Source organism: Rutidosis leptorrhynchoides, chromosome 3, assembly GCF_046630445.1.
Source record: "Rutidosis leptorrhynchoides isolate AG116_Rl617_1_P2 chromosome 3, CSIRO_AGI_Rlap_v1, whole genome shotgun sequence".
Taxonomy (NCBI): Eukaryota; Viridiplantae; Streptophyta; class Magnoliopsida; order Asterales; family Asteraceae; genus Rutidosis; species Rutidosis leptorrhynchoides.
The window spans coordinates 79981941-79996436 of record NC_092335.1 but is presented as its reverse complement, the minus strand read 5'-3'; the positions used below and the strand labels follow the sequence as shown (position 1 = coordinate 79996436).

At 35.1% G+C, this 14496-nt stretch overlaps 1 protein-coding gene across 3 annotated transcripts; it reads left to right on the top strand.

Annotated features, from left to right (window-relative positions):
* The first annotated feature begins 456 nt into the window (after positions 1 to 456).
* On the top strand, positions 457 to 13585 carry LOC139896397 (exocyst complex component SEC6-like). Of its 3 annotated transcripts, none has more exons than XM_071879032.1 (25): positions 457 to 588; positions 1595 to 1728; positions 1986 to 2024; positions 2140 to 2228; positions 2370 to 2460; positions 6906 to 6995; positions 7097 to 7173; positions 7495 to 7587; positions 7860 to 7886; positions 8135 to 8260; positions 8361 to 8496; positions 8573 to 8617; positions 8724 to 8779; positions 8861 to 8969; positions 9085 to 9225; positions 9336 to 9512; positions 9701 to 9784; positions 9936 to 10067; positions 10146 to 10224; positions 10333 to 10402; positions 10484 to 10571; positions 10688 to 10777; positions 12825 to 12932; positions 13022 to 13084; positions 13222 to 13585. In XM_071879032.1, the coding sequence occupies exons 2-25, from the start codon at positions 1600 to 1602 to the stop codon at positions 13354 to 13356; spliced, it is 2274 nt and encodes a 757-aa protein (XP_071735133.1). In that variant the 5' UTR covers positions 457 to 588; positions 1595 to 1599; the 3' UTR covers positions 13357 to 13585. The 3 variants fall into 3 exon arrangements, with proteins under 3 accessions (XP_071735133.1, XP_071735131.1, XP_071735132.1); XM_071879030.1 differs by having other exon boundaries at positions 10475 to 10571; XM_071879031.1 differs by lacking the exon at positions 457 to 588 and adding an exon at positions 611 to 672 and having other exon boundaries at positions 10475 to 10571.
* The last annotated feature ends 911 nt before the right edge of the window (positions 13586 to 14496 follow it).

Sequence of the window (14496 nt, the reverse complement as noted above, 5' to 3'; positions counted from 1 at the left end):
ATATATTTCTTATTTAAACAACAACAAAACCCAATACCACATTAGTGGTGTATGAGGAGGTGAGATGTAGACAATCATTCCCCTATCCGAGAATAAAAACAAGTCATTTCTCCACTCAGAGTGAAACACTCTCAAAAGTAGAGAAAGTCATCCCTCTTTCTATTCGACGGATAAAGAGATTGCTTTCGAATGGACCTCCGGCCAATAAGTAGTAAATTCTTTTAAAAAAAAAGTAAAATAAAATTAAAAATAAAATTGAGACGCTATGAAAATGGTAGAATCAAATTTCCATGGGTTTTAAATCCTGCATGCAATTCAATTTAGGCTCTAAACGGCAGTTAAGATGCCAATAAATCGACGCTTGCTGTTGACTAAAAAATAGAGCCTATTCTTATTTAAAGTTTTGTTTTAATAAGCAAGAGAGAAATAGAGATTTTTTAATTTGATTGACCATGTCGGTCAAATCCAACGCGCATATATCTTGTTTTCTTCACAGACCACAGCAGACTCATTATCGACGGAAATTAGCCACCCCGCGTCCTACATTGCGCCACCGTTGTGTCAATATATATATACTCTTTTTTATAAGTAAGTCCCTTGCAGTACCTACGTTCGATCAAATCGAATTCCTAACCGGAGTATATATAATACCTAAAGTTTCACGGAATTCAGGTCGTATTATAGTTTTGGCGGAACTTGAACCCTAACTGATATGGGGTGAAACTAATGAACGGTTAAACACTTAGAAAAAAATCTTATTTACTAAAATCTTATTTTTTTAGTAAAATTTATTTTTTAGTGTAAATTTTATTTTATCAAATCGAGCCTGGGGATACCCCTTTGTCTTGTATATGTTGATATTTCTACATTGATCTAATATATCAGGTACACTAGAGAGATCTCTAGAATTACTGTACTTTAAAAAATTAGGAAATTCGCACAGTCAGTATTGAGGTGTGAGTTTGCCTTTCTAAAAAAACAACACGATGATTAGTTGTGATATTGGCCGGTTACACGTATTAGTTTGTGTGATTGAAGTCTGTTATTCATTTTGTGGAAGTTACAGCTCACTTTTCATACATGTTCCTTTAGTAGTTAGCATGGTGGGTAGTTAAGCATGTTTACAATTGCTCTCACACACTGGTGGAGAAGAAATTTTTTTCACCAGGGCGATTTTTTTTTTTAAATGTAGATATTTTTTTGGCAAAATATGGAGGTTTAAGGCAAAATATAGAGTTTTTGAGCAAAATTTGGAAGTTTTTGGGCAAAATACGGAGGTTTTGGGGCAAAACATGAAGGGTTTGGGGAAAAAAAATAAAAAATCCACTAGGGTCAAATTCGAAAAATTGAAAAACTTTGCACTAAAAATTGCAAATCCACTGGAGCTGGCGCCCCACCCTCCCCCTTCATAAGTTTGCCACTGCTCTCATACGTTTCCATTCAGTTGTAGTTTACAGTTTCTTACATGACAACCTAAGAGTTAGTAATGAAATTATGAAAGAAAAGTTGCTGAAAGGCTTTCTGTTTCATCTCTAATTTCTTCAGAGTCTAGCCAACTCGAATCGACTTTAACACATTGTGTTTATGATATTAGGCAAGATGATGGTCGAAGATCTAAGAATCGAAGCTATGGAGTCGGCGGTTCGTGAGGTTATGAAGCTCTTACCGCTTCCTGAGCTTTTGTTATCCATCTCTTCAATCAAAGCAGATTACATTGCCCGTCAACAGGTTATTTTGACTTCTCATTTGTGTGTACTACCTATTAGCTGAACTATTGAAGTGCGTTCGTACGTACGTAGTATCAAATTTGAATGAACATCAGCGGTATTAACGTTTTCTATTTGTCAAAATTTTGATTTGTGTTTGTATGTTTGTTTTGACCGGTAGAGCTTCTAGTCTAATATCATTGACAACGTACACAAATGGCCGAGATTTTATATTGGATTTCGTTTATTAATTCCTGTTGTTCCTTTCACTCTATTCAGGCGAATGATGCACAACTTAGTACCATAGTTGCTGAACAGGTGAAGTAGTTGTTGTGTTGCCATTTCTGAATGTTATAATGTAAATAATTTGATTGTTGAATACGATGTTCTTTTGGATTTATAATTTGTGAACGTTCTGCATGTTTTTTTGAAGGTTGAACAAGCACAAGCTGGCCTAAAAGCACTTGCTTCATCTGAGAAGACTGTAAACCATCTTCGTGGAAACTTTGTTAATATTGAGAGGTGCTTTTGATGGCACATGATGTCACTTTTATGATTCTTATACATATCTATAATTCTTTGATTAAATATAGAGATTTTTGGCTCAAGTAGGATATGTATAGTATGCATAAGGACTGATCATATAATGGTTTACTTGTTCAGGTTATGTCTAGAATGTCAAACTTTCATTGAGAATCATGATCAGATTAAGCTTCTTAGCAATGCACGAAATAACTTAAAAACGACATTGAAGGTATGCATTTAATTTTTTTTTTTTTTTAACATAGAATTTTGTCTTCTTTTCATTCTCCCTTTCTTCCCATTTCTTCATATTATTATGAAAAAGAAGTACTGTCATTCTTGGATACGTCAATTCTTTTTAATACAAAGATGGCCTGCATTTACACTTCTTTTCAATCCCCAATGTTGATCTATGATGTATGTTACGTTTAAACATTAGCATCTTGTTGTAAGGTGGAATAACTTATCATGGTTATTGATGCGTATTTTTGACTTTAAAAACGCGTTTTCGATCAAACTTTCTTCAACAATCAGATATGAACAGAAACCCTAAAAATCGAGTAATGAAACCCAGAAAAACAGAGTATAAAACTCAGGAAATAAGAACACAAGGAAAAAGAATCTAAACTTCTAATTGATAAAGATACCACCACAATCAGAGATCTAGAATCACTCCAACCCTTCAAATATAGTTGATAAAGATTCCACCACAACTATAAAATCAGAAATGAAGATTTGGGATTTCACCACAATATTTGATAAAGTAACACCTAAACACTGACAAGGACACAACTCTTAGCCATCGGAATCGAAGGTTCGTAAAGGACACAAAGATTTTGTAAATAGATAAGCTCTATCAAACTTTCATTCATTCATCAATCGAGTTTTACATTACAAGAGCTCTCTTTATAATAGAAGCTTAACAACTATATTCTAGATAAGACAAAATACAAAAAGGAAAAGGAGACAAAAAGGACAATCAAGTACAAATCAACAAATAATAATAATAATAAAGGACATAATCTGCAAAAGCCTACCATCTTGTAATGCTCCTCTCATGATAGAAGGCAACCAATGATCGATGAGAATCTTCCTTGGACAACTAAACATTCTAGAAAAGCCACCCACGTGTTAAGCACATGAGTCGACCGATTTATTGAATGCATAAGTTAAACTTTGAATCGTATTAGCATGCTGGCCCTTCAAAAAGAAAACAACGTCTGCTGGTTGAGCTTTGCTGACTAAACTATGCTAACCTATTGGCTGGCTGAACTTAAGTTCTTCGGCTGAGTGAAATAGTTTTATCGGCTAAGTACAAACTCTGTTGCCTCTTCTGCTGGTTCTTCGTCCCAGTTGGCTTGCCGTCAACTATCAAAATATTTATTCTTGAAAACAACTACTTCAGTTTAAGGACTAAAGTAGGGTAACCCTAAGCTTCCATAACCAGCTTCAAACAAACTTAAGTGATGAGAAAGAGATAACAGCACAACTATTGTTGATCCTGAGTCGGGTGTATCCGATTTTGAGTGTGTGCTGGTTTCATCGCCCAACTCTCCTGCATCATTCTCCCCTTCTTGAGGTTATCATCCTCCAAGTAGGGCATCAAATCACCAACATCGAAAGTACTGGGTACACCAGTATCACATGCAGCTCGACCTTGTAAGCATTGTCACCAACTCTTTCCAAAACTTTGAAATTACTCGAAATCTCTCTTTCCTTAGATGGATCCAAACAAGATCACCAGGATTGAAAGTGGACTGCTTTTTGTGCTGGTTTGCCTTAGCCTTGTAAGGCTGGTTGGCCTTCTCAATCTGTGCTTTTACCTGTTTATACAACTTCTTTATTTCTTTTACTTATGCTGCTGCTTCAACAGATGCTTTAGGCTCAATCGTTAGAGGAACCAGATCAATTGATGTAAGTGGATTCACATCATAGCGGACTTTAAACGGCGACTTTCCAGTTGAGTAATTAGGAGCTCCGTCAAAAGTAAACTCAGCATGAGAAAGCTTTAGATCCCATTCCGTCAAACTTTTCTTCACAAGTGTTCTCAACAGCATTCCCAATGTTTTGTTAGTCACTTCAGTTTGGCCATCTGTTTGGGGGTGATGAGAAGTGCCAAACAAAAGCTTAGTACCAAGCAGCTTCCATAATGTCTTCCAGAAATAACTTTAAGAATCTTGTATCTCGATAAGATACAATGGTCTTGGGCACTCCATGAAGACGATTTATTCCTTTTAAGAACAAAGCTGCAACAATGGTGGCATCGTTGGTTTTGTTGCAGGCTATGAAATGAGCCATCTTTGAGAATCTGTCAACAACAACCATGATAGAATTTTTTCTTCGTTGTGTTCTTGGCAAAGCAACAATGAAATCCATGCTCAGATCTTAGATCTTGGCTGGGAACAGGAAGAGGAGTGTACAGACCCTTGTGAAAAATGGACTTAGCTTGACAGCAGATAGCACAACGATTGATTACTGCCTGAACATCTTTGACCATGTAGTGCAAGTAAAAATGTTCACTTAGGATTTCTAATAATAATGTTTTGTTACTCCCAAAGTGGCTAGCTAAACCACCTCCATGTGCTTCTCGAACCAGCAACTCCCTGATGGAATATTTTAAAATACATAGCTTCTTGACTTAAAGAGAAATTCCATCTTGTTCACCATAATCTCTTTTGAGCTCAGCAGGAGAACAATTTAGAATTGGGGCAAAGTCTGGATCAACTTCATACATCTCCTTAATAAATGAGAATCCAAAAACCCTAGCTTCGAGAATAGACAAGGAATATCTCCGTGATAGAGCACAACAACAACACTAGAAGTACCAACCTTATGTTTAGAAACAAAGGAGTACATCTACAAGAATTCGACGCATTTGGCATGCCTTGGATTCAATTTATGTTGACCGTGGATGTATTTTAAAGTTTCATGATCAGAAAAGAGAACAAATTGCCTTGGCTTTAAATAATGAGACTCAACAGCTCGAATGATAACATAAAATTCTATATCATAAGTGCTGTAATTTAGCTTTGACCCACTAAGCTTTTCAGTGAAATAAGCTACTGATCGTTTTCCTTGTATCAACACAACACCAATGCCAACACCACTGACATCACATTCAAGTTCAAACGGCACATCAAAATTAGGTAAAGCAAGTATGGGGGCTGAACTTAGCTTTTCCTTCAGTGATTCAAATGCTGATTGGGCAGAACTTGACCATTCAAACTCTCCCTTCTTCAAGCAATCAGTGGAGCAATGATGGTGGAGAACTCTTTGATAAATCTTCTGTAGAAAGAAGACAAGCCATGAAAACTTCTAACTTCAGTGATGGAAGTAGGATATTCCAAGATTTGATTGCCTCCACCTTAGATGGATCCATTGAAATGCCCTTTTCAGAAACCACATAACCAAGAAATACCACTTGATTAATCAAGAAATCCTACCTGGTTAACCACACGTTTCAGTCAAGCTTTCTTCAACAATCAGACCTGAACAGAAACCCCCAAATCGAGTAATGAAACCCAGAAAAACAGAGTATAAAACTCAGGAAATAAGAACACAAGGATAAAGAATCTAAACTTCTAATTGATAAAGATACCACCACAATCAGAGATTTAGAAACACTCCAACCCTTCAAATATAGTTGATAAAGATTTTACCACAACTATAAAATCAAAAATGAAGATTTGGGATTTAACCACAGTATTTGATAAAGTAACACCACAAACGCTGATAAAGAAACCACTCTTAGCCTCCGAAGTCGAAGGTTCGTAAAGGACACATATATTTTGTAAATAGATAAGCTCTATAAAACTTTCATTCATTCATGAATCAAGCTTTACATTACAAGAGCTCTCTATTTATAATAGAAGCTTAACAGCTATATTTCTAGATTAGACAAAATACAAAAAGGAAAAGGAGATAAAAAGGACAATCAAGTACAAATCAACCAATAAGAATAAAAGACATAATCTACAAAAGCCTATCATCTTGTAATGCTTCTCTCATGATAGAAGGCAGCCAATGATAGATGAGAATCTTCCTTGGACAGCTAAACATTCTAGAACAGCCACCTACGTGTTAAGCACATGAATCGGAAAGCATAAGTTAAACTTTGAATCGTATCAGCATGCTGGCCCTTCAGAAAGATTACAACGTCTGCTGGTTGAGATTTGCTGGTTGAACTTTGCTGACTAAACTATGCTGACCCCTCCGCTGGCTGAACTAAAGTTCTTCGGCTGAGTGAAATAGTTTTATCGGCTAAGTAGAAACTCTGTCGCCTCTTCTGCTGGTTCTTCTTCCCAGCTGGCTTGCCAACAACTATCAAAATACTTATTCTTGAAAACAACTACTTCAGTTCAAGTACTGAAGTAGGGTAACCCCTGAGCTTCCATAACCAGCTCCAAACAAACTTAAGTGATGAGAAAGAGATGGCAGCACAATGGTTGCTGATCCTTTGTCGGGTGTATCTAATTTTGAGTCTGTGCTGGTTGTGTTGCTGGTTTCATCGCCTAACTCTCCCGCTTCAGTTAGTTATAGATGCAATAAAAATGTTACAGAGTATTAGACTGGCAGTTTTTGTGCAGCAATGGGTGCGAGAATGCTTATGCAATTATGAATAGAAAATACATTGACCTATGTAAATTTGTGAATACAATGTTTTTGTACCACTATTAGGATGTCGAGGGAATGATGTCGATTTCTTTGGAAGCTGCTGCAGCCCATGAATCTTTGAGTGATGATAAGGAGATCGTTAACACGTATGAGGTAAGAACTCAACGTTACACAAAGTATATAAATGTATACTCATTTTCCAACTCGTTATCTTGACAGTTCATCTGTTCTTTCATGAACCTGCTGATTTTCAGAGGTTAATAGCTCTGGATGCAAAGAGGAGGTGTGCAATAGCTGCTGCAGGGTCTCATAAGGAGGTTAACAAACTAAGGTCAGACGTCTATGCCCTTTCAAATGGCATAAAATGTTACTCTCTCTGTCCAATATTAATAATCCACTATTCTATTTTGGAATGTCCCAAATTTTAATTCCACTTCCGTAAATAGATAAAAATAACAAGGTAAAGTTCCTTCATACCCTTAACCTTTGCATATAAGAAAAAAGTATAATGTAATGATGATATTTTTTAAAGTGTGTGGTTTTTGTGAGGGGACTATTAATATGGGACGGAGGGAATACAATTTAATGATTTCTGGAAACGTTTCGTACAAAATGGCAGCCTAAAATAGGTTTTGACTTTGATATTTTACAGAGAACATTTCGAAGAAATAGATAGGACTTGGGAGGCGTTTGAGCACACCCTATGGTCATATCTTTCTAACTTTTTCGAACTTGCTAGAAAAAGGTATGCTCATTTACTTTTCAATTCATCATTAGAATTATATATAGTGTATAGTGCCTTGTAATTTTAGTTCTTTTTTTTTTTTTTTTAGTTTAATGATGTTATCAAGTTGCTACTTATACCGGCTTCTATACCCTCTTCCTCTTAATCTTTTTAAAACGTAAAACTATATATATATATATATATATATATTGTGTGTGTGTGTATATATATATATATATAGATAGATATATAGATATGTTATTCACGAGTGCCATCATGTGTCTTAATTGCAGCCCACAGACACTTGTACGTGCTTTGAGGTATGTTTTTTTTTTTGTGGATGAAAAACAAGGAAAAGAAATATATTGAGGGAGCTTTTCATTACAAAGATGAATATCCTGATAGTTAGATCATATTGACCAAAGAAATTTTATTCAATTAATCAACACGTTCAAGAAACTTTTAATTGTGTAGTGGGGTTCATGGTTCTAATTATATTCCTTTTTATTCATTCAGGTAGACACTTTTCTGAAACTAAATCCCATCATACTTCTTATCACAATTTTAGGGTTGTTGAAATGCAAGAAAAACTCGATGAGCTAAATGCCGAAGAAGCAGCTGAGGCTGAAGGTGGTTGTGCAATGACATCTGTTGCAAATCCTCGTATAGCTGGCGTTGTGACTAAATCAAGTTTGTGCGTCCCTTAACCTGATCTTAAGTGTTTGTAAATATTCTTTCATTAGGGCTTTATGTCAAATTGTTTTTATCTTAATTTATTTTTCTGTGACGTGTAGTGAATCTACTACTGCAATCGCATCGTCTAAAAACCTTGCAGTCCAAAAGGCAAAACAGGGAAAAGGCTACAAAGATAAATGTTATGAGCTTATCACGAAAGCTGTTGAAACAAGATTCAGCAAGCTTCTATCAGAAGTATATCTTCAACCTATAATTCATTTTTGTATCATGTTACTCTATTTTTACCATAGTAACGGTATTTGTGTGTCAGATTGTCTTTGAAGACTTGAAAGGTGCCATAGAGGAGGCAAAAAAGGTATGGCTGGCGATTTATTTTAATTAAAAGATGATAATCTGTTGCCATGGTGGGAGGTTGTATTATCCTTAAGCCATCTGATCATTTATTTGTTGATAATTTCCAGATTGGGGAAGAGCTCGGAGATATATACGATTTTGTGGCTCCTTGTTTTCCTCCACGGTTTGTTATTAGATATTTCTTATGCTATTTGATTTCCAGTCTCTCAGCTTCTAATTATTTCTAAAACTATTAATATTACAGGTATGAAATATTTCTGCTAATGGTGAATTTGTACACAGAGAGGTTTGTTCAGTGGCTTAGACTGCTGAGTGACCGTGCCAATGATATCTCCAGTACTGAAATCTTAATGGTATTTTGTGTGTTTAATGTGCTATGAATCTTGAATCTTGAAACATTGTTGTATGTGATGGACTTTTTAGTCTTATAATTGCCTTTTATATTATTAATTATAATTATTAAATCAGGTAACTGGGTGGGTGGTTAAGTACCAAGATAACCTGATTGCACTTGGAGTGGACGAGTCACTAGCTCAAGTTTGCTCAGAGAGTGGTGCAATGGATCCACTAATGGATTTGTATGTTGAGAGAATGCAAGCGTCAACAAGGGTAAGCTAGAAACGTATTAATGTTTAATTTTTTTTTTTTATTCTGTATAACAGGAATGTATTATGTATATGCGTCTTCTGATTCCTTTTTGTATTTTTTCTTTTACATAGAAATGGTATTTGATAATGCTTGAGTCTGATAAACTCCAACCACCAAAATCGACACCGAAGGGAAAGCTATATACTTCAGTTGTTGTTGACTTTTTTACATTACTTGAAGACCAAATACAACTCGTTCAAGAAAATAACGCTGAAATGCTTTACAGAATCGCTTTGTCCGTCATTCAGGTATTTATAGTTTTATACCTTTACTAGAATTTCTTTCAAAAATTTTTAGAAAATAGAAGAGCAATTTGTCACCCGGAGTCTAAGTACAAAACAACTCATATAGATGTTGCGTAGCTATATTTCAATATGAAATTTGTGTCATGTTGTAGAATGAATCTGAATGCAGCTTGTTTGAAAACTGGTTTTAGGTAATGATTGGTTTCCAAGCAGCCCAAAAGAGGATATTAGAAGAACCTGCTTCCGAAATTGGTTTGGAACCAATATGCGCCATGGTTTGTAATTTATTTTTAACTATATATATTCACAACAACAACATTACCCAATCCCACAAAAGTGAGGTATGGAAAAACTATATGTATTCAAGGTGATTAAAATTCCCAGAAGTTTGAAACATGTATATATCTGCTCTTTTTTTAATGACAGATTAACAACAATTTGCGCTGCTATGATCTCTCTATGGAGCTAGCTTCTAGCATCATTGAAGCCCTTCCAGAAAATTATGCTGGGCAGGTTAATTTTGATGACACGTGCAAAGGCTTTCTGGAGGTTGCAAAGGTTTGTTATCGGCAATTCAGTATTATGTTAGCCAAATGTAATTGTTTTCTATATTTTGACCTTCTTTAATGGATATAGGAAGCCGTGGTTCAAACCGTCAATGTCATTTTTGATGATCCAGGAGTGCAGGAACTACTGGTAAAGCTTTATGATAAAGGTAAATATTGCATTGATCGTTTATTAAACTTGTATTTTATTTCATTTCCGTAGCTATTTGGTTTGTATTTCATTGGATTATTATTTGGTTGTTGCATCATGTTTACAGAATGGAATGAAGGGCAGGTTACTGAATACCTAATTGCGACATTCAGTGATTACTTTACTGACGTGAACATGTAAGTGTTTGAAGTCTCGACATTAATAACTTTTACTCTTTCTATTGGAGACTAATTTGTCATGATTTTAAGTTTTGTCAGGTACATTGAAGAAAGATCTTTCAGGGGATTTGTTGAGTCTTGCCTTGAACAAACAGTCGTTGTTTATATTGACCATTTTATGTCTCAGGTTTCATATGGATAATCTTTTGTGTTTTCAGACAAAATGCTTAACCGGAAGTACTTTGTACCTTACCTTATTTAGGATGTCAATGTCAATTGAACGAATTGTGTGCTGTGTTGTAGAAAATTTACATTAAGGAGGAAACTATCAAACGAATGACACTTGATGCAGAGGTTCTTATGGATTTCTTCAGGGAATACACAAGTGTTGATGTAAGTTACTTACCCTTGTTTGTGTCTATAATTTATGCACAGATAGTAACTTTGTATGATTCCAAAAACTTTACGCATTTTTTCCGTAATATTTTTTTTTGACTTTTTTGTGCCGTTGGTCCCTCCATTTTACACCAAAAAGCTAACAGTGTCCCTTTGGTTTTTTTTTTTTTTTGGCTAACAGCATCCTTCCATTATCCCTTTAAACATACCGAGTCCCTCCGTCAACCATCCGTGAAATAAGTCTGTTAAGTCTTGACATGTGCAATACATGTGAGGGTATTATGGTCATTTTCCCCTCCTCTCTTTTACATCACAAATTTATCATCTTCACCATCAAACCCTAATTTTTTCTTCCCCAAATTTATCTATAAACATATATACGTGGTATATATCTATATCTCTTTTCTGTACATACATATATATATAAATAGGGTATATATATATATATCTATCTCTCTCTCTCTCTCTCTCTATATATATATATATATATATATATATATATATATATATATATATATATATATATATATACGGGGTTTATATCTCTATTTCTTTTCAGTACAACCACCATCAACACCATGACTACCCACAAAAGATACTCAAAACATCTTGCTGTTGATACTCAAAAGATACAATGACAGCTGCTTCTTTTTTGAGTTCATCAACTCTAGTTACATACAATTACACCAAATTAGAAGATACAATTACATATCTAATTCAAGCATACAAATATATCAAAAATCAATAGTATAATAATTAAAAATGAATGTAAATCACTTATATATATCACCATTGTCGTAAGATAATCCTTTGTTTCTCTTCAATCGCCGACAACAACTTCAGTGAAGATTAAACAACAAAACCCCTAAATCGAAACCCTAATTGTCGTTCATCTGGATGCGTCGACGTAGATTCGTCAACGGAAATTAGGGCTTCAACTACAATCGATTTACCTGGCCGTAGATGTTGCAGGTGACGGGAGCTTCGTCGACGGAGAGAGTCTGTAAAATTGTGAGCCGGTTATTGTAGGGGGCTTTAGTTGTTCGACGGTCCAGTGACATGAATCACTCGATAACGATTGTGGCACCACAATTGAAAAGGGTAGTGATTCACCTTTAAGTCGATTAGGTGGTTGGGGGTTTGTGGAAGTACTCCGTATGTGAGAACCAGAACCAGATCTTGAACATCATAATGAAATAAATAAAATAATATGAAGATAAGGTAAAAAGACGCATTTACCCTCACATGAAAGGTACATGTCAAGGGTTAACGGACCTTTCTAACGGAATTTAGACGGACAGATGCTGATTGCAAGTTTTTGAAAAACAAAGGATTCTAAAGGCAAAAAAAAAAAAAACTCGAGGGACACTGTTAGCAATATGGGGTATAATACAGGGACCAACGGAGCTAAAAAGTCTATTTTTTAAGTAAAAATGATTAGGAGGTTTAGTCATCAGCAATAAGCTTGGAGCAACGTTGGGCTTATTCCACATTTGCCAACCCATTCCTTTTAATTAACCGTGGACCGTAGAAAGTTGATTTTGTTGCTTCTTTATTTTAAGGGTAAATAGCCCAAAAAGATAACGTTAAAACCCGAATTTTGCGAATAAAGGGAATATCGCTTTTGTCATTGCCCGGAAAGGACTGATTTGTAAAAAGTTAAGTTAACCTTGGTCCACATGTGCATCCACATAGGTGCCACATCGTCATATCTGACGAGGTGACACCATGTCATAGGTGCCACGTTATCATATTTGATGAGGTGTCGTCACGTCATCACCACCAGAAAGTTGAATTTTTGGCCGGAAAAAGTCGCTAGAAAAATTTCAAATGGAGAAGACGATGACGTGGAGCCACCTCATCGAGTATGATGATGTGGCACCTATGTGAATGCACATGTGGACCAAGATTACCTTTATTGGGATTCTTTTTCAAAACAGAGTCCTTTCTGGGCTATTTGCCTTTATGGGAAAATTTTTGGTCTTTTACGTTACCTTTTTGGGCTATTTGCCCTTATATTAAACGTGTGCTTTGGTATTGGCAGAAAGTGCTGAGGATACTCATTGACTTAAGGGAGCTTGCGTCAGCTGAGAGCCTAGACACATTCACTCTTGTTTACACACACATCCTTGAACATCAACCTGATTGCCCTGTAAGTGCTGTTTTTAAATAGTGTTTGTTTTCCTAATGTGTCTAGGATGTAAGGTGCTATAACTTGGGCCATTGTTGTGGGGATTGCAGCCTGATGTCATTGAGAGAATTGTCGGCCTGCGAGAAGGAATTATGCGGAAGTATGCGAAAGAGGTATGAAAATTCCCAAAGATCTAAACGTTAAAAAGTGATAATTATGATACGAGAATCAGATAATCAGCTCTGAACCCCTAAATGTCACGTAATCCAATCAAGTGTTGATGAACGTTTTATTGTGATTATGGAACCAGGTTGTACAAGAAAGCAAGGAAGTATTTGAACATTTCCTCATTGATGGAAATCCTCTGAGGGCAGGTTTTGTATTTTCCAAATTGAAGTCACTAAACTCGTCAAACAAGGCTAATATTTGGCGGAAGTTGCATTAGTGCAGCGGCTAAAATGGTGTTATATTACAGCCAGCCCTTATTTCGTTTGCTGCAGGTATTTATGCCTGTATGTTTCTCATATTACTTTTCCTTTCAAGTTTTAAATTTGTATATTAAATATTAATATTATATTGTATCTTCTTTACTTAAAATTAGTTCATATGAACATAGAATCTTGGTTACTGGAATTTTGCAACATAAGAACATATTGTGGGTATTTATGATTTGATTCTTTGTTTTGTGCTGTAATTTTGTTATCCATGTCACATTATGTGTGTTGTGTATGTTTGCAATTTGTATCCATAGTATTACTATTCAAACAGTGTTCTATTTAGTACTTCGTACTTTAAAGAGTGATAATATTAAACACACTGTTTAAACTAGGGGCAAATCACCGATATACATCTACTGACAACTGTCCATTATCTACTTGTAGTGTATAGATACATAATGAATAGTGAGGTGAATCTATCAATTTTGAAAGTGAAAATATCAAGTTCACCTTGCTCAAGTAAAATGTAAAATGGGAGGTGTTAGATCAATCTTAATCATGATGCCTTCTCAAACACTTCCTCAGCACCACGTCAGCTTTCTCTCTCTTTATTTCTCACCATTTTCTCTCATAACATTCTCATAATACATCATTGCCAACTATGATATACTTTCTCAAATTTTATTATTTTTTTATTATTAAATTACGATATTATATTCATTTTTATAAATAATACTATTATAAAACTAAAAAACACTTAAATTAATGAAAAAACGATTACAATTTATTAAAAGTCATAAAAAATTAAAAATTACAATAATTATCAAGTCCTAAAAAATTAAAAATTACAATAATTCGAAAGTCCTAATACAATTACTACTTTATTTTAAAATCATAAACCTTAAAACGTACGATTTATTTCCAACGAGAATCTAGATGAGATGGATCACCTTCATATGGGTCAAATGATACATCATCATCATCATCATCATCATCATCATCATCATCATCAAATTTCAAATACAGAGAAATTCGATTTGAACGGAAGAGCAGAGTTTCTTTTATACCGTTCCATTGTTCCTCGGTACGAAGGTAGAGAGCGGACAATTTCAGGACACAGTCGTCGTCATAATATAACACGTCTGTAT